At 36.8% G+C, this 19,219-nt stretch overlaps 1 protein-coding gene across 3 annotated transcripts in view; it reads right to left on the bottom strand.

Moving 5' to 3' along the window:
* VPS13B (vacuolar protein sorting 13 homolog B) overlaps window positions 1-19,219 on the bottom strand; it is a 385,119-nt gene that overhangs the window by 51,797 nt on the left and 314,103 nt on the right. For all 3 annotated transcript variants that reach the window (XM_063299549.1, XM_063299547.1, XM_063299548.1), the window contains exons 41-43: window positions 15,361-15,542; window positions 13,610-13,959; window positions 7,206-7,367 (exon numbers count right to left, since the gene is read on the bottom strand). In XM_063299549.1, the coding sequence (XP_063155619.1) occupies window positions 7,206-7,367; window positions 13,610-13,959; window positions 15,361-15,542 (694 nt within the window). The remainder of the gene's footprint in view (window positions 1-7,205; window positions 7,368-13,609; window positions 13,960-15,360; window positions 15,543-19,219) is intronic.

The raw sequence follows: 19,219 nt of genomic DNA, 5'->3' as shown, positions 1-19,219 counted from the left end.
TTCGGAATTCTTTCATCTCTTCAGCTTTCACTGGTAAAGCTCCTGGGGGATGTCATAATCTACTGCTTGAGACATGGAGGATTCTAAACAGACTTTCCCTGACTTCCAACAAGATTTTAAACAGATTCTTTCTGATTCCTACCAAGTTGTTATGCAAGGCATTCAGGACATTGTGGAAAACATGAGGTCTGAAATGTGTCATCTGGTAGGGGATGTTGTGGATAAAACTGAGGAATTTAACAGCGACAGAAATGTGTGTTCTAAGAGTGAGATTGGGACTTCTGTTGAAATGCTGGATGAAGATCAGATAGACGAGTTGAAGAAATTAAAGGGAGGGATCGAGTTGCAAGCCATAAGTGATATTGATCTTCTGATGGAACGCCATGGAAAAGAAGGGGTTATTGTGTATGGGAGGTCTCCTGAAGAGAAGTTGGAGTTTTTGAGGGGGGCAGTTGGGTTGTTCGATTTAAAAAAAAAAAAAAAAAAGCTCTGTGTGCATTGTAAATGCTGTGGTTTATTTTAAAGTGGGATAAGGGTTTAAGAATATTTATCTGGATTGCTTTTAGGGTTTGCCTGATTTCATTTATCTTTAACAATTTGGATTAAGGTTATTAAGGCATAATAAAAAAATAATAAATGTCTGGTTTTGGGTTTATTGTGATTAGGATTATTAAAATTGTTGTATTATTAAGTGCAATGGCAGACAATTTACATGTTTTTTAGTTTGATCTTTATTAGACAGGAATGTATCGAATAGTAGTAGGAAGGAAATAATTAAATGTTATCTTTGAGGGGAAGTTGATTAGGAGGTGTGTGTATGTGTGTGTGTGTGCGTGTGTATATCTTTTAATATAAGGGGACGGATCAACTGTATTTGGTGATTTTTATAATGTACCAATGGAATGGTTTATAGAAATAATGTGATTTTGGTTTAATATACAGTAAGGGATTATGGAAAACTGTTGTGTATCCTTGCTTTAAAATTCGGAAGTCACCTCTTTTTGTAATTTTGAAAAATTTTCTCTTGTGCTTCTACACTTGTTTAGTTTTTTTCTTTTTTTTTCTTTATAGGCTTTTGTTTTTTCTGTAGCTTTTATCTTTGCTTGAAACTTAATAAAATTCTTATATAAAAAAAGAGAAACACTGCTCAAGAAACACCTTGAATTCAAATGATATCAAGGACATCTGAACAAATGAGGGTCTCAAATCTTGAAAGAAGTGTACTAGATATATTATCTGCTAAAGAAGTACAGTTGAACAAAATGCAGTGAGACATTTAGACAGAATGAAGAGAATAAAGGGAAAAGAATAATTCGGACAAATTCTTTTTTAACCGTATGTACTCACTGAGATTTTCAGCAGTTTTCCAAAATAAGGGAATCTAAAATTCTATCTTCCATTTATTGCTGTTTTTAAGTAGCTATTAAATAAAGGGTTTACTTTTAAATCCCATAGTTCAGTTCTTTTAACAAATTTACATCTGAAACAAATATGTTTTGAGGTTCTAGCTGTATACCACTGAGGTAAAACCAAAGGAATTTTAGGCCTCTTTTCATTTATTTTTATTATGCACTTTAAATGGGCAATTACAATATGTCTTCTCAACTGTAATCAGCAAAATAACAATTAAGTCTTTAAATGATACAAATGTTAATGAAATTCAACCCTTTGAAAACTATTCATTTTCACTGAAAGAACTGCTTTGCCATACTTAAAAAAACATTTTTGCAAAGGTTAAGTAAAGTATTTTATGGCAATCGCTGCTGCTTAGTGCCTCTGTAACTGGAAATACGAGCTGCAGGTTTTCCTTCCCAATAAGGGAGCGTGGTATTTGAGACCTGATCCTAACTCATTTTATCCCCAAGTGTGAGTTAAACAAGTCAAATATGAACTAATGCCTAGAGGAAAATTTCTGACTCCGAAGTATGGATTATTTCATATTTCACATTTATCTTACAATCTGCTCTCAGAGTTCTTAAAATTCACTAACTTGGCAAGATGAGAATTATCATGAGGAATGAAATAGCTTCAAAACGATGAAGTCATCCCACATTCCATTAATCTGACACTTGCATAGCTTGTCCACGGTTGGGCACTATTCTGATAATGACTTCCTCAAGAATAAGTCCAGCACTGAAACGGTTTGGAATATACCACAACGTAATATGCCCACGCTGAAGTCCTAATGAATTTGTATTAATCATGCGTACTTACAAGCAACTGCCCATTGAAAGACTAAGGCAGGGTTTTAAAAAAAAAGAACTTTGCTTATCCAATCCACAAGGTATCAAGCTATTTGACGTTTTTCCAAACTACTTTTTCAAAATACCGATACAGATGATATAGATATCTCCTCACCTGCTGGCTTATATATTCCTCAAAATAGTATTTATTAATAAAATGTGTATCTACTTTTTAACTCTAAGGATACTATAAACCTCACAGTAACAGAATTACTAATAAAGCAATATAGAGCTCAGCATGAATAATAAATTATATTCCCAGATTGTAAATTGTTTGAGAAGCGGTTGCCTATATGAACACAGGAAGATTCTGCTAGCTTCATCTAAAGACCCATCTCAAATACTGGTATGCACAGTGGACATTTAGGTTTTTCCAGGTAGAATCTGAAGGCAAAATGCAGCCATGTGACTGGCATTCTGTAGCCTGAACCCCATGATTCCACTTGCGGTACTTGTCCTGATCTGTAGCTATTGACAGACTCGTATCTTCAATGAATGTGTCCAATTCTCTTTCAAAAGAAACTAAACAAGGTATTACCATTGTAACTTATACCAGATTTATGACAGCATATATCATGGAATTGCAATTCACAAATCATGACTTAAAAAAACATACTGCGGAGGCAGTGGCCATGGGGTTCTTTGCCTAGTTTTGGCTGCTGCAAAAGCTGTGACTATACCTGGAGTAGAAGGCCTTGGCATCAGTAACTCATGCCCTTATCCCCTCTAGAGGAAATTACTTCAATGAGCTCTCCATGAGGTTGCCTTTGAAAACTACCCAGAAGCTGCAATTGATGCAAGGTGCAACGGCCTGCCTCCTGGCAAAGGAAAAACACTTCAGCCCACAAAGACCAATTTTTGTGGGCACTGCATTGACTTCCAGTAAGTTTCCAAGTGCTGGTTTTAAACTCTCTTTATAACTTGGTTCCTGTATCTTCAGGACCACCTCTTTCAAGTGAAACCAACCTATCTGGTCCATTCACCCATGGTAGGGATGTAAGGTTTGGGGAGAGTGGGGGAGAAGACAATGAGTGTCAGTTATGACTCCATCCTTCTGGAATGGTCTGCCTCCAGAGATCTAAATATGATACCGGCGTTCGGGAAAGTGGTTAAATACAAAGAGTTTCAATCATGACATTTTAAGGATTTTTGTTTGGATAATAGAAGTCACACTGGGCTGATAGTTTTGGTGGTTTTATTAATATTAGGTACTTATTTGATAAGATTTTATTTTGTGCATTGTAAAATGCTGGAAGTTTTGGAATCTGGAAGCACAGAAAAACAATCAATCAATAAATAAATAAAATTTTAGGATTGACTAAAATAACTCCCAAAAATGCAACTCTGAGCAAAAATAAAAACAAAATTACAATATCTTGAACAACAAAACTGGCCTAAAATCCACAAAAACAACAACAAAACACAGATTTAGGGTATAACACCATAGACCATTCCTGGCAGCTCTGGAGGCTGCTGTTGCCATTTCAGGATGCTGCTGCCCACCAAAAACACAGACAAGTTCCAGCACCAGAACCAGTCCTCATGAAACTGGATTGGTGTCCAACACTAAAACCTTTCTTTCCTACAGGAAGAAATCCAACTGATATCAAGCAAGCCATAGTCATGTCTTAACATTAGGAGCTTCTGCTTCTCCTTAGAAAATCCCCGTTCTTAATATTAGGAGCCTCTGCTTCTCCTAAGAAAATCCCCATTCTTTCATTCTGTCATAGTTAGAAGGGATTTCTGAACGATTAAGACAAAAAAGAGCCTCTCGTTAGAAGCTTACAGTTTTTCCTTGGGAGCACTGTTGTCCTTATTTACCTTGGCCATTTTTCTAAGAGAAGTGCTCCCTGAAGTATTATTTCGGGGACAAGAGGGCCAAGAAGAGAGGAGAGCTTGAAATAACTCAAGTCAGAGAAGAATGACCCAGGCTTTTGTGCTACCTCTAGTTATTCTAAGAAGCCTGGCCCTTAGAGTAATGATTGCTCCTATATTTCACCTTCTGCTTCTTGGAGAGAGGGAGATTTGGATTGGTTTTATTGGTTTACCCTGCATAAAATAGTCTTGGCCCCCAATATCTCATGGGAAGTAACACCCTTCATCTGCTTCCAGAATCAAGCTTCTTCTATGGCAGTGTTTCTCAACCTTGGCAACTTTAAGATATGTGGACTTCAGCTCCCAGAATTCCCCAGCCAGCCATCAGCTGGTACCTTTTCAGGTTTTGCATATTTGGACGCTTGCATCTTAACCACCGGTGCCCTGGAGGAGATGTGGATGTCTCCTCTATGCTACTGTCTGTCACTTGTGTTGGTACATGATGAGATCTTGCATCACTCCCAATCTCCTTATTTGAGAAAAGAGGAAGTAGAACTACAAATATTGCTTCTAGGCTTTTGTTGGCTTCTAGACCTGGCTAGATCTTTTGTGGATATTGGGAGAAACACTAGGCTGGATCCAGGATGTTTCTTGCATGGCAGTAGAGCTGTACCACTCATTCATGGCTAGAATGCAGGCCTTCACAGCATTTCCCATGCTTCTGCTCTGCTCTGGCCTCAACCAAATGGGTGCTAGGAAGGGGCCCATCCTGTTTAAACATGGGAGTATCGTAGGGAGGATGCTCCCCAGGAAAGAAGTTATATAAGATTGGCTCTTACGACTTCCAGCTGGATCCATGCCACCCCCTGCCCTCTATGCCTGGGAGAGAAGACAGAACTCTCCCCCTGGAGAGGTAAGTTTAAAGTATAGCTGCAGGAATAGGAGGATCCATTCCAAAGTTAGGAATGCCCTCTGGAAAACTCAGGAAAACAGTACAGTTTCTCCCTTGGAATTACTTTGTTTAGCAAGAATCTTTAACAAAGTTGGTCCTGCTTTATATACTTTAAAATGTCCTCTGTTCCTTTATTATTTTACCTCTGAAATCTTCTATTGTTTTATTTTAGATCTCTAACTTGTGTTGTTAACTTTTATTATTGTTAAGTGGTAATCTCACAGTCACACACATAACAAAAGTAACAAAACCCTAAAATAATATTCAGTAATCTCTGAATATTCAGTGATGCTTCCAGACAAGGATAGTTTAACAGTGCCCATTCATGTTTGTTTGTGTTTCCCTGCTTGTGGAAGACTGAAATTGTACTTCCAGTTTGTTTTTTTTAAATCCAAATAACATTCTGTAGTCAGTTGGGCAGTCTTACTTCCTGCAATCCTAAATGTTGGCAGAAAGGTGAGTAGAAAATAAATGATTTTCACCGAGACTATTGTGTTCAGAAAAAAGGGTTAAAAACTCTTGATCATGATTGGCTCTGTTTCTTACTGCAGTTTAGAATGAGAGAGAAACAGCTATAAAAACAAGGCTATTTCAAAGGAGAAAGATGAATGTGAAAGTGCTGCTTCCACAGAAGCAAAACCCACCGAGAAAAATATAGAGTTATCAATTATACTGGCCATAACCTGCCAAAAAAAAAAGGTCCTTAAATTGCTTTCTGCAATGAGTAATCTATAGGCAGGGAAATTGTAAAGCTCTTCTCCTTTTGCTAAGTTAACAAGTGAAGTCAGTGTAGTTATTCCACAGTAAATGCATACTGAGTGCAGGTTTCTGTGATTGACCTTAGCCACTCATGAACTTGCATTCAACATACAGAACACGTATAATTTCTTACTAAGGAAGAACTAAAAATTAAAGATAATTGTTCTCCCAGAATTATCTTCTTTTCTCACTGATTTTTTCCCCAAGTACTAGTGATGACTGTGCACAACATATTGTGCTGCCAAGCCTTTTTTCAATAGAGTGCCCAGCCCAGATTATTCTGGAAAATCAGCAGGAACAGCAGCAGTCAAGTAATATGAAATTGTCCTTCAATCGCCAGACTGCTCTTTCCAGCCATGACCTCAAAATTCTACAGCCGTAATCTAATTTTCCACAGCCCAATCCCTTTCTTGCTTTTGTTCAACAGCAAACAGCATACTGCAGTGATCTTCCTATTTACACATTTGTTATTTTTGTCTAAAGCATGAAGATAAAAATAAATCCTAGAAATGTTTGATTTTTTAGAATCTCTTTTCATTACCATTAGAATCTCTTCTCATTATCAAATTGACCAAAGAAGCTTTTACGAAGGAACTAATCATGAAAGACACATGTGGGCTGTTTGCTTTGTTAAACCAACATGAGCTTCTTCACTGCAGTTCTGTGTGTGCATGCACCAGGCATATACTCCCACTCTGTGAAAGCAGCTTAAGTATATATACAGTAGGCAGAGAGGAAAAAGTCTCATCAAAATCATTAGATGTTGATGAATATGGATCTCTATGAATTCCCTAAGAGTGGTGAAGTTGAGATTCTATTGTCAGTATATTTGAGAATGCAACAAGCAGTTATCATGGAGGATATCCTTCTCCAAAATCCCAATTTATGGTTCATTGCTCAGCTTTTGGACTGCCGTTTTCAAATGTATTGTCTTATGTCAACAGAAGCTTTGTGCCCACATTGGTAGGATTAACATCCCAAAATCTGAAGATGATTGTTTTCTCTCAAGCCCAATAAATTATTGCTGTTCTTAAATACAGAAGCCTGAAGTTCTTCTTCATTTTTAACTGGAAAGTGTGTGAGTATACAGCAATGTTTCTCAGCCTTGGCAGCTTTAAGATGTGTGGACTTTAACTCCCAAAATACTGTCTGGGGAATTCTGGGAGTTGAAGTCCAACATCTTAAAGTTCCCAAGGTTGAGAAACACTGCTGTACAGCTCCAAACTTGAATGAAATATAAACATTTCTGGGTTTGCTCATCCTTTCTGTTTATCTCTTCTGTCTTGCAGTTTAAGCATGGACCTTCAGCTGAAATCTGGAAAGCTAAAGATAGCAGAATGCATGAACAACCCCTACCCCGAGAAAACTAAATTGAATTATTTCAACACTTCCTACTTTTAACAACTGTTGCACTTGTATGGCCTTCTCTGACATACCTGTGGGGACTTGTGAGAGCGCCAGCTGTACTGGTGACTGTGAAGACTCTCCAACAAAACATTTTCATCAGTGTCTACCTGGCCAAACCGCAGTGTCTCCTGCGTGTCATTACAGATTACAAAATGGCTAAAGACTAGCTCTTCTGCCTCAGGGCACTGATTCTGAAAGAAAAAGAATAGAAAAATCAAACAAGCTTCAGATTAATTCCAAGATGTTTGGCAACTACCTGCCAGTGGTGAAAGGTTCTATACCAAAGGCCTTCTCTGTCACAAGCTTTCCTACAAAGCATTTTTTCTTCATAACAAAAAATGGCAGAATCATTTATGGGTCCCGAAATTTATATTCATTTATACATTTTGAACTGCAAACCATAGACAAACAACAAAACAAGGGAATTGCAATTTTTAAAATATTTGATATATATTATACAAATGTGAACAAACTCTATCCATGGTCCATAGTTACACTAACACTGCCAGTATTAGTGAAGTTCCTATTTGAGATTTAACATTTTAGAAAACAAAATACATTTTAGATAATTTTTTGAACTAATAAAAAAAGATATAGTAAAGTTTGCATTTGTTCACTGACCAAATTCACTGACCCAAACATACCCTACCAATTTAATGCCAAACTCAAATTTAATTTTGTTTGAAATGGATCTCAAGCTTTCTGAACTGGGCTTAAACATTACTGTAGTATTCATTCACAGATTTCAGAATGCTCACGCAAATACAAAACATTCAGATTTGTTTTGTACCAGGCTGTGTACAAATAGAAAATAAAATGACGCAATAACCTTTTGATGGTAATAAAGTAGTTACCATTCCAAACTTATGTAAGGGCTGGTTGATATTTTCTTCTATTGCAAGGCTACCATGTAACCAAATACTTTTTGGGAGAAAAATCACTATTTTTCTTTTAAAATGGCTCAGCAGCAAATATCATATTTAATTGCATGAACAACTCTGAAACAATGAAGTCTTCCTTTGTGCTTGAGGGCAAATTTATGTATAGTCAATTATTCAGAAATGCTTCTATATCTGGGAACACCATTCTCCTCAAGATGCATACAGAGCAAGGCATGAAGGTGAAAAATGAACAATGCTGCAGATCCAAAGGGTAACATTTAATGCACATCATACATTTCTGACATTTAAGTTAGAGAAAATACCTAGCTTTAAACCCCATTTAACTGTTCCCTGTCTGTCTTCAATCATTTGTATTTCGCTTCGCTACTGCTTTTAAGAGATCAGGCTAGAGCAACAAGTATATTGGGCATCTTTCCATACAGTATGAACAATTGCCTTATTTGACAGTCTGTATAAATTATCAAAGTCTCAAGGGTTTATTAATCCCTATAATACATTGTGTTACAAGAGTGGTTTGAAAGCAGAAGAGTAAGTGGCAATGTTACAATGAGAACTTCAAGACATTTTTCCTTTACATTTTGACCTTTATATTTTCTCACTCCATCAATTTGAAGCTAATTGCCAATTCTCTGTATCCCTTATCCAATAGGTAATATATTACATTGCCTACTTCTTCTATCGAAGCCTACAGGAGTTCAACTGATTTTCTTTATTCAGTCCCATTTTCATATTTCCATTCTCTTTGGTTATATTCCTGTGATGGTTGTCAGTTTCACAGCTGGAGTTATTACTGAGTGATTTTTTCTTCTTCTGTAGAATCTTCTCCCACACTAGTGCTTAAGTTCTTCCCTTGTTGTTTAGTTATTCATGGTTCTCTCAGCAATTGCCGTAGAACTCATGGAAGCATATAAAAGTAAGGAAGACGTTCAGAATTCTCAGCCAGCCAACTCTTTCTTGGCCATCAGGTTTCTAAAGAATGCACTTTAGAAGATGTAGTTGTCAACACTTCATTTAGACCAATACAAAGAGCTACATTCTCAGGTCTTAGGTGTACAAAGTGTGTAATCCATTATTTTTGAAAGTTATGCAAAATCAACCATGATGATGTATGTAGGTAAATACATCTTCCCTGCAGGTTATCTGAACATCCCAAAGCAGAACTTGGTTTCTATGGTGACCACATGCTCCAATGCATACACTCCATTTTATGCTATCTGTTAAAAAATACTGCATTCTTATATTCTCTTAACATCTTCTTGGCAGGATTGATGTCTTGCATCCTTTCCACAGAGGCCATTTATATAGCCCCTGCTTATTTCCTCTCCCCTTTTAAATGTATATGTAGATACCTAGCCACACTTAATCCCACTCAACTGTAGAAGTTAGAAATTGGGTTCAAGATAACTGGGGCAGAGCTAAGTTCAAGGGGATTTGATGCATTTATAATGTTATAAATTATAACCATTATAATTTAATTAAAATGTTTAATAACAACTGACGAAAGCAACACTGTCACTCCTGGTGCCACATAAGAACATATTTTGTTTTGGCATTCTCTAATGGTACATCTCTGATTACCATTAGCCACAGCATGGTATGTGGTAGATTTACTTATTACCAATTTATAAAGCGGTCTTCCTTAAAGCATTTTTTAAATCTGAAGAACTATGTATTGGCCTACATAACATCTACTACTATTCATGCTACATAAATTTGAAGAGGAAAAGATTTTACTGGGCCAACATTTCATTGGCAAAAGAATCCAAACTTTCAAGATTTCTATAATAATTTTCTACCATAAATGATTCCCCTTAAACATTGAAATATATCTTATTGTATCCAAATATAATGGGAGAACTTATCACATATATTAATATTAAATACATGTCATGTAAAAGAGAATTATCTGGACTCTGCCCCTTATGTTTCACAATACTTTTTCCACTTTAACTATGAAAATCCTATAGAAACTCAGAAAGGTACTCCTATTAAGTTGAATAAAACTTCCTCCCAACCAAATATTCAAAGACTTGCAAACATAAGACTATAAAAACAGTTGCTTACAGAAGGAAATCGCTGCTTTTAAAAGAAAAAAAAAGTTCGATCATCTTGGGATTTGAATGGATGACCTGGGATCATAAAGCACAGAGTCTGGTAATACCTGTAATGTCTAATCTATTGTTAAAACTTCCATCATTATTTAAGAATAAAATCAGTTCACCTTTTGGGAAACAAATTCTGACAGAGGCTTCTGTTAATCTTGAACTCTTGACCTAAAGGTGTAAGGCCAAATTACTTTATGCTTCGTATGTCAGCTCTTATCCACAACATGTACAAAATTAGTTGTTTCTCATACTTAGTTAGGAAATGTGAGGAGTTCAATTAATGGTGGTGGTCTTGATTTTGTCTGGCAGAATAATGTGTTAATTGTGAATGCTGAACATCAAAAAATACCTACTAGTGGGAAGCTAATTTTCAGTATGTGGTAGAGGAGAACCCGCTGAAGAAACATATTGTTACCAATTAACATTAATATGTAGTTCAGAGCCCACCTCAATAGCTAATGCACCCTAATGTAAACATAAGGTAAGCTTTTAATCAAGGACACTCTAGGCTAGAGACTCACCCACCACATCAGAAGATGGTGGCAAAAACTCCAGAGATGAGAGGAAACAAGGAAATTGCAACAACAATTACAGAGGCATATCCTCTGTGGGTCATTTGAACATTGCCACCCCTGCATATAAATCAGGTCTAACTATTCATAGAATGTACCTGACTGGAACATCTTGCTAAGCAACATATGGCTTTACTTATACAATCCTGTTGTTTCCAACTCGGAGTATTTCTTTAAGGCTCCCTATAGTTCAAGTCAGTCAGTCATTTTCTGATGTGGTCTTACACATTTAAATATTTATACAATGCATTTTATTTGTACATATGTGATACTGGAGAGACTTTTTTCACTGCACAAAGCAATGGGTCTTTCTGAAGGCCATTTTGCAGTAGTTACGGCTCCACCAGCCCATGCAAACAGGCCTCCTTCAAAACTGTTTGCTTGTTTTCTGTTAAGCACATTGCTCAAAATATGACAAAAAGCAGAAATAGGAGCTACAAAGACTCTTTTTTCACAGTGATATTTGAACCAGATGTAAAGATTTAAATCACACTAGCTCTTATTTTATGAATGTCCTTTTACAATAAGAAAATCCTGGAATGCCTTGAAAAAAGAAACTCTGATGCGAAACAGATGTTTTATCTTTTTTAGCTTTACTATTGTAGTTTTGTGATGGGTAATTAATGCAGAAAACTTCATATAGGTATATAGATTGGTGAAGAGAAATTCTGGGGGAAGGACTGAATAGCCTGCTTAATGCAAGATTGTTTGGATAACTGCAGAAAATATTATTTGAATATATTTTTATTAATTTGACCCATCAGTTTTCTATATACAGAAAATCATGTAAGTTGTAGCAAAAACCTTCATTAGAACAACAGGGAACCAGTTATAGTCTAAGATGGCTCCACTATTATGGTTGATACATTCTCTCTGTGCCTAGTGGTTTGTATATTTTAATTTTTAATAATCTTTTAATTTTTAATAATGATTGTTTTATATTTTTATAATGATTGTTTTATATATCTGTTGTTTTATTTGATTGTTGTACCCTACCCAGAGTCACTTCTTGTGAGACGGGTGGCTATATAAATTTGACAAATGCATGCATGCATGCATGCATGCATGCCAGATATCAAATGTAATAGGAGTCTTTTTTTCATTCAGCAGGATAAACAAAAAACTAGGGGCAAGTATAACATTAAACCATGATATCATTCAGAGGGAGTGGGTCAAACATCCACAGTGCTCTCCGGTTCTGCCTCCTATCTGAACTAAAAGGAAAGAGCTTATGATTATTTTTCTATGTCATACATAGACTGGGCCTTAGTAGGTTATCATCCATCCATCCATCCATCCATCCATCCATCCATCCATCTATCTACCTATCTACTTATCTAGCTAGCTAGCTATCTCTGAGAAACACTTGGTATTACAATTATTCAACAAGTTACATTCCTATCTGAACTACACAGGCTTAAATCCATCCAAATTGGCCCATGGAAACTTAATGTCTTTTGTAATCACCTTTAATGGCATAGTAGTAAGAATTAATTTATTATTGCCAAAATGGGACAATAAAAGTAACAGACTATACTTGCTGGAGCTTCTGCCAAACATTCTTCAGAGGTTCTGGTCCGTCTGCAATAGCTGCTCTCTATCATGGCAAAATTCACTATCATAGCCCCTATGTCAATTATTCTGTGAATCAGTTTGGATACTGTGTATCCTATTATCTAGATAACTGTGCTGGATCCAGAAAATAGTTGAGTCAGGGTGTCTTCTGGATCATCCACACATTATCTGAATTCAAAGAGGGAAAGAGCACTTCTGTTTCCAAGTGTTTTCCCACTGACAGCCTGACCATTTCCTCGGCATACATCTTATGTTCACCCTGAGTCCTTCCAGAGCCACTCAGTGACGTGCATACCCCGAAAATCTGCTCTCTTGCTATGAACTCACGAATCTCTTATCTTTCTTCTCCTTGAATATGTACTTTCAGATCCAGTTAGTTGATGATAAGCACAAATTGCATTACAAGGTTAGATCTGAACTGCTAAACTATGATTTTTGCTCATTCTCCAAACTGGACTTGCAAGCCATAATCAGATCATGGTTTGGACTTCTGTTTTGGATTGCAAATGTAAAGAAAACCATAGCTTGCTGGTCTGGATATAATGGCAAAAACCATATAATCTCTGGTTTCTGCTAAATGGGAAACAAAATACTATCCACAGCTGTCATGCTATTCTTTTTGGGGTTAGGCAATGTTATATGAAGCACAGAAAAGGCATAAGAAATACTATGCAAAAAAACAGAAAAAAATGAGTATGTGAGAGAAGAAAAACATATTGCAAAATTTAGTTTATACAAACACCAACCACTGTAACTCTTCATACCTTTCTGTCCTTGCAAACCAGTCTTGTTTCTACCACATCTTTCCATGAATTCACACATTTCCTTTTGTTCCTTAAACTCATCCCTTTCTATCTGAGGACCTCATCAACTCCATCCAACTACAACTACTACCTCTACTCTTTCCTCCCAAACCATTCACCCTTCTTTCATATATATCTTTTGCAATTCAATCCTCATTCATTTTCTCTATAGGACTTTCGTATTCAATTCACCCTTTCACTCATTTCCTTCCCCATAGAAAAGCAGGAAAAAACATACAAGTATGAATCATGCTCATACAACACCAAATCATTATATGTGAATAGGTTTTATGCATTCCATTTGCTTTTGTTTCACTTTCAATAAAATGCATGACACAATAAAAAGGACCTGAGACCATTTTGCCATTCCTGTTTCAATCCCTTAACCCTACATAGCTTTTGGCACTTCTTCATTCTTAGGAATCCCGAGTTATGATACCTGGTTTAACCTTTCAATTTCAGGCCTATCTGCTTACCTGTTGCCAAGCCTGAAAGGTTTTATGCAGAGAGTGGATGGTATGTTGGCCAAAGCTGATGAATACAGGATCCACTACCATATTTACATCCAAAATCTTTTCCATAGAATTGCCAGAAACAGAAAGCTGCCCAAATATACCAAATGGTTTTGCAACAGTTTGCATAGTTAGATTTCTACACTCCAAAAGTTTGCAGTCAATTCTAGTTGAGAAATGGATCTCCTTGAAGACGGATCCATCAGTCCATTGCTTTAAATAGGTATGTGGTTCTTCAAAAGAAATTATTGAGTATTCTAACTCAGATGGCACATTTTTATCAGAGATAAATGGATGTAGGAACTTTGGTGGCCCTGTAGAACAAAAGGTAAAAATAAACCATTAATACTTAATATAATACTGCAAATACAAAACTAGGAATGAACATATGCAGGAGAATAATATGTCCAGAATGATCAAGCCATATTTTTTCTAGATCCAATCAATTTATTTTAAATAAAAATTCTAAATATTTGACCATAATTAATAACGAACATGAAATGTAAACTGAAAAATATTGAAAATCAACATTTTCTCCACTGAAAGTTTAGTGCTATCAGTAGCATTTCTGTTCCAAAAAAAAAAAAAATAGGAATCAAAATTGGCAATCAAATGAGGAGAACAGAGATGATACTCATTCAGGACTGTATGTTCAGACATAGTGTTGGTGTGTAAGTTAAAATAAATGTAATTATTGATGGGGTAGAGATCAGCATCTGGTGAACACATATGGGAAGTAGAAAATAAGACTGTTTAAAATATACTCAATTATCAAAAGGGTAAAGAAAAATATAAAGGACCAAAGCAATCATAAGCATACATGGAATCATACTGCAAATGTTTTTTTTTAAAGGAAATGGGAACTAAAATTACAGAACACATAATTTTGAATTTGCAGAAAATAATTATCCTAGAAAGGACAAATATTTTTTGTCATAGTCAATCTGCAATGGCCACAGTTGTGTATATTTAATTGTTCCACTGTGAATAAGTTAGTAAAGAAAACAGTAATTAAGAACAGCTTAATTAAAAAAAAGTTCTAAAAAAGAAAAATGAATCTTCTGAAGGACCTCTGCCTGGTTCAAGCTTCTTTTGTTTCTTTCATTGCCGTCTGAAATGCTAGAACTGGTAACTAGTAATGGAGAAATCTGAAGAAGGTGTAAGTCACTCACCACTTTCAAAACCATCATTTAAGCAAGATGTCCTGCTTTAGAAATTGCTTAAATATTTGCTCATTTCTCCTGGAGAATATGATTTGAAATTAGACAATCTAACAAAATGTATTGGAAACAAAACTGACAATAATGCAAGCACATAGTACTGAATGAACATAGATGGATCGCATCCCTACTCCCAATTTCTTTGTAAAATGATGCTGTAACTGTGTTCCGAGCACCTGGTACTTTCTTTGGTGTCTCTTTGTCAAAGAGGACATACGAAGCAGGGCTAGTATGCCGGCAATGTGAAAAGCAAAATTTATTCCATCAGGCTCACAATGAAGTAAAGGGGGGTATTTGGAAAATGCAGTGCCTTCTGCAATTATTGCATGCAAATACATCTGTTTTTTACACATTCCTGCTATCGATAAGTAGGTGTAAGCTATCTGAGCATATGGTCCGGGGGACGAAAGAACTGCAAATGTAAAGCAGGTGGGGTGATGAGTAAATGGGAAAGCAACAGTTACAGCTTTCTGTTTCAGGGTTTAAGACACATACCTGTGCCCAGCTGATCCAGATGGTGGCAAAGATGAAGTTCCACATGAGCAAACTGAATCGAAACCCCAAGGGCAGGCACAAACCAAGGGGTAAAGCATGAGTCCACCCTAGTACAGGCTGCCAGGGCGGTAGGAGTTACAAACTGATCCGATGTACTCTGAGAACCGGATTCGCTTTCTGAACTGGGGTGGGGGAGTGAGGGGAGACAAGAATAATGTTTCAATATACTGAATTAAATTGTTTTCCGAAATACCAGCATGTTTGAGGATCAGAACTTCAAAAATTCAGTTATTATTAAACACTTTCTGGTAAGTATTTGGAACAGTAATTCCAGTAACAGAGTTATAACAAGGGCATATTATGTTCCATTTAAGTTAAAGAAACTTTTCTTAGACAACATTCTTTCCCTTCAGACTTGTGCCTGGACTGTATCCCACTGCAGAGTCATCTGTTAAGAAAAAGTGGGGAGATGTTACTTTTAAGATAGAAACCTAAAGCTGAAGAATCGCTATTAGCATACCATCTCCCTGCATTGCCTCTCAGTAATAATTTGGGCTGCCATGAAGGGCTTCCACAGTGTGTTCAGCAATCATGTTTAAATACCCACAAATCTCTAGGACTACAATCCATAGCCCGATAGAGGGCCTAGTCTTTACACAGACTTGTACACCAAAGCAGTGAAAATACTATACAGCCTAACACCATTAAAACACCACAGCTTACCTGCATTTTCCTTATGTGAATATGGGTGCGTGTATGAATGTATGTATGCTTGAGTGTGTATGTGTGTGCACACGTGCATGCATACACATATTTAATAAAAAGAAAGGGTTATTTTATTCATCTACACAGACAAGAACATGCAAACATTGCCGCCATCCAAGGACAATTGTTTAAGAAATGACAGAGAAGATAGAGAATTATCTAAGATTTGCCATGGAAGGAGACTTCAGAGTGAAGTCTTGTGAGTGCTCCAACTTTAGCTGCCAAGCAGTTTCCTGCGATATCAAATTTGCAATCAATTGTTGACTGTAAGAAGTGAATATTAATTATTGTGTAGCTGCATTTTAAACCTACTTGTATTAGAGTGGGGGAAGTTATCCAGCAAGGCAATTGTTAACTTTCTTTAAAAGGAGCAAATCATCATGTGCAAGAACAGAAGTTTTTAAATTAAAAGTAGCCATTAGACAGCAGAACCAATTTAAATATTAAATAGATTGATGAGTAACAGCAAGCAGCAGAATAAGAAAGGTATCAGCATAATATAATGGGAAGAAAATTAGGGATAATACTTCATTTTGGAGAAGTTCAAACTGTAGCATTAAGAGCTAACATGGTAAATCTGGTAAAAATCTATTAATGTAGCTAAGCTGAAACACTGGTAATTTGGAAGGTAGAAATTTCACACATCACATGCACATACAATGTTGTAAGTCCTTTTTCCTAGGTAAAAAATAAATCTCTAGCCCTACCAGCTATGGAGACATGTCTTGAAATTACTGTGGGCCTTGTATTCCAACAAAAATTCCTTTTTTTCTCCATCTCATGCTTTTCCAGGCAGACTTTTCCAAATCTCTAGTTTCTTTCCTCCACTCTTAGTTGTTGGTTCCCCCCCCCCCCATATTGGACATTACATTGGATTCCTTTCAACTTATAGCAATATTGTTATTTTTAGGAATAAAATTGTACTGGCATACCAGAGAACTCCACATTATACATACCTACTACAATTTCTTAGCATGGGCAAGTATTATATTATTATTTGACCAGCAGAAATAATCATATATGCCATATACTTCCTTTTTTTCTCTAGCATTTAATGGAACATAGATAATTTTGATATCATAATATAAGTGGTCCTTGTTTAACAACCACTTATTCAGCAACTGTTTAAAGTTACAACAGTGCTGAACAAGTGGTACTTACAACCGATCCCTAAAGTTCTGGCTGTCACAGTGTCCCTGCAGTCACGTGATTGCCATTTGTGATCTTCACTGCCGGCTTCTGACAAGCAAAGTCAATGGGGAAGCCAGCAGGAGGTCGCAAATGGCAACCATGTGATGGCGCACTTAACAGCAGCATGGGATTTGCTTAATGATGGCAATCAGAATTGCTGGAACAGCTGTTGCTAAGTGGTGTGGTCACGTGACATCAAGCTTTACAACCATGTTGTTTAGTGATGGCAATTCTGGTCATAATTACCATTGTTAACCAAGGACTACCTGTATCATACATAGTTTTTTGTAAAGCATTTTTTACAAAACGCTTTTTAATGAAATATGTACTACACACACTGAAAGACCACAAACTTAAATATTTTAAAAGCTTTGATGAAAAATAATCTACTGAATTTCAAGTTTTGTACTCATTTCCCAAAGAGTTAGAATTCTTGTGGTATTAAGCTGACCACAAAAATTGAAATCCAGTATGGCGTAGTGGATAAGGTGGGGAGATGTAGGTTCTAGTTCTCCCTTAGACATGGAAGGTAGCTGTGTGACCCTGAAGAAGATAATGGCAAGCCACTTTCACAATGTTGCCAAGGAAACTGCACAGACCTGTCTGTGAAATTACCAGAAGTCAAGTTTGTCTCAGGTTCCTCCCACCACATAAAAAAGCTAACCACAATGTAATTTAGGGAAAGTCTGACATGTAAAATAGTTAAGTTTGCCTAAAACATTTAACTTTACTATGATTAAAATGCATTCCTTTGCAAATAACAGCAAGAAATCATTTGATATGATCAATTGATCATATATAATTCACGGAAGCAAATAAATAAAAACAGATTGGCTTCATTAATCATATCAGGTCAATTGATGTAAATATGATACATTTTTCTGTGTCTAAAATCTCCTGTATTATAAAAAATTTCTCTCCTATTTCATCAACTGCTTCAAATATGTCTGGGGCATATGTGAATGTGTATGTATTACTAGCTGTAGATGCTTTTAAGCAAATCAGGAAGAAACATACTAAAATTAGCCATGAAGCCTACAGATGAACCCAGATGAACCTGGGTCAATTATTATCTCTTTGGCTGAATTAACTTCACCAGATTCCTCTGAGGACACAATGTATCAGAAACACATTCCTCACGTTAAATACAAACATAAATTTATAAACACTTCTATTTTATTTTATTATTTGAATTGGATATACTGTGGTTAATCTGCTAACTAGATACAAAGGGCTACATACCTGCCTTGTCTCAACAAAACAATTAAATATAACTGCAGCTTGGGATTCAGATGTATTTAAAAGAGAAGCTTCCAATCGCTTTGTGATCATGCCAGAGAAAGACAGGAGGGGACTACATGGACCCAAGATTTGCCTAGATTTCTTTTAGACAACGCCTTGGTGGCCCTGAGATTCTCTTATGCCACCCACCTCCACAGGGAGGCAGGACCCATTTGATTGGTCCGTGCCTGGCGACTGATGGACCCGGTAGGGTTTCAGAGGGAACTGGGGGTTATACCTGGGAATCTGCTGCATGGTCCAGTGGAGGCCCTAGCTGCGGCCTGGAATAGGGAGGAAGTTGGGGCCTTGGCCAGGATCGCACCTATGCGGCCTCTCTTGTCCCATCGAACCTGGCACTCCCTGTGGTTTTCAGAGGAGCTGAGGGTTCTGAAGAGGATTAAGAGATGCCTAGAGAGCCTCTGGAGGAAGACAAAGACCAAATTCTACCGAACACAGGTTAGAGCCGCTATTAAAGCCTACCTTGTGGCGATAAAAGCAGTGAAGCATCAATACTTCTCTGCTCTTATTGCATCCGCAGAATGCCACCCGATGGCCCTGTTTAAGATCACTCAATCCCTTCTGGGGAAGGTGGGCTCAGTGACCCACCTACAGGGTCGTGCAG

This window comes from Candoia aspera, chromosome 3, assembly GCF_035149785.1.
Source record: "Candoia aspera isolate rCanAsp1 chromosome 3, rCanAsp1.hap2, whole genome shotgun sequence".
Classification (NCBI taxonomy): domain Eukaryota; kingdom Metazoa; phylum Chordata; class Lepidosauria; order Squamata; family Boidae; genus Candoia; species Candoia aspera.
This window is presented reverse-complemented; position numbering and strand designations above follow the sequence as displayed.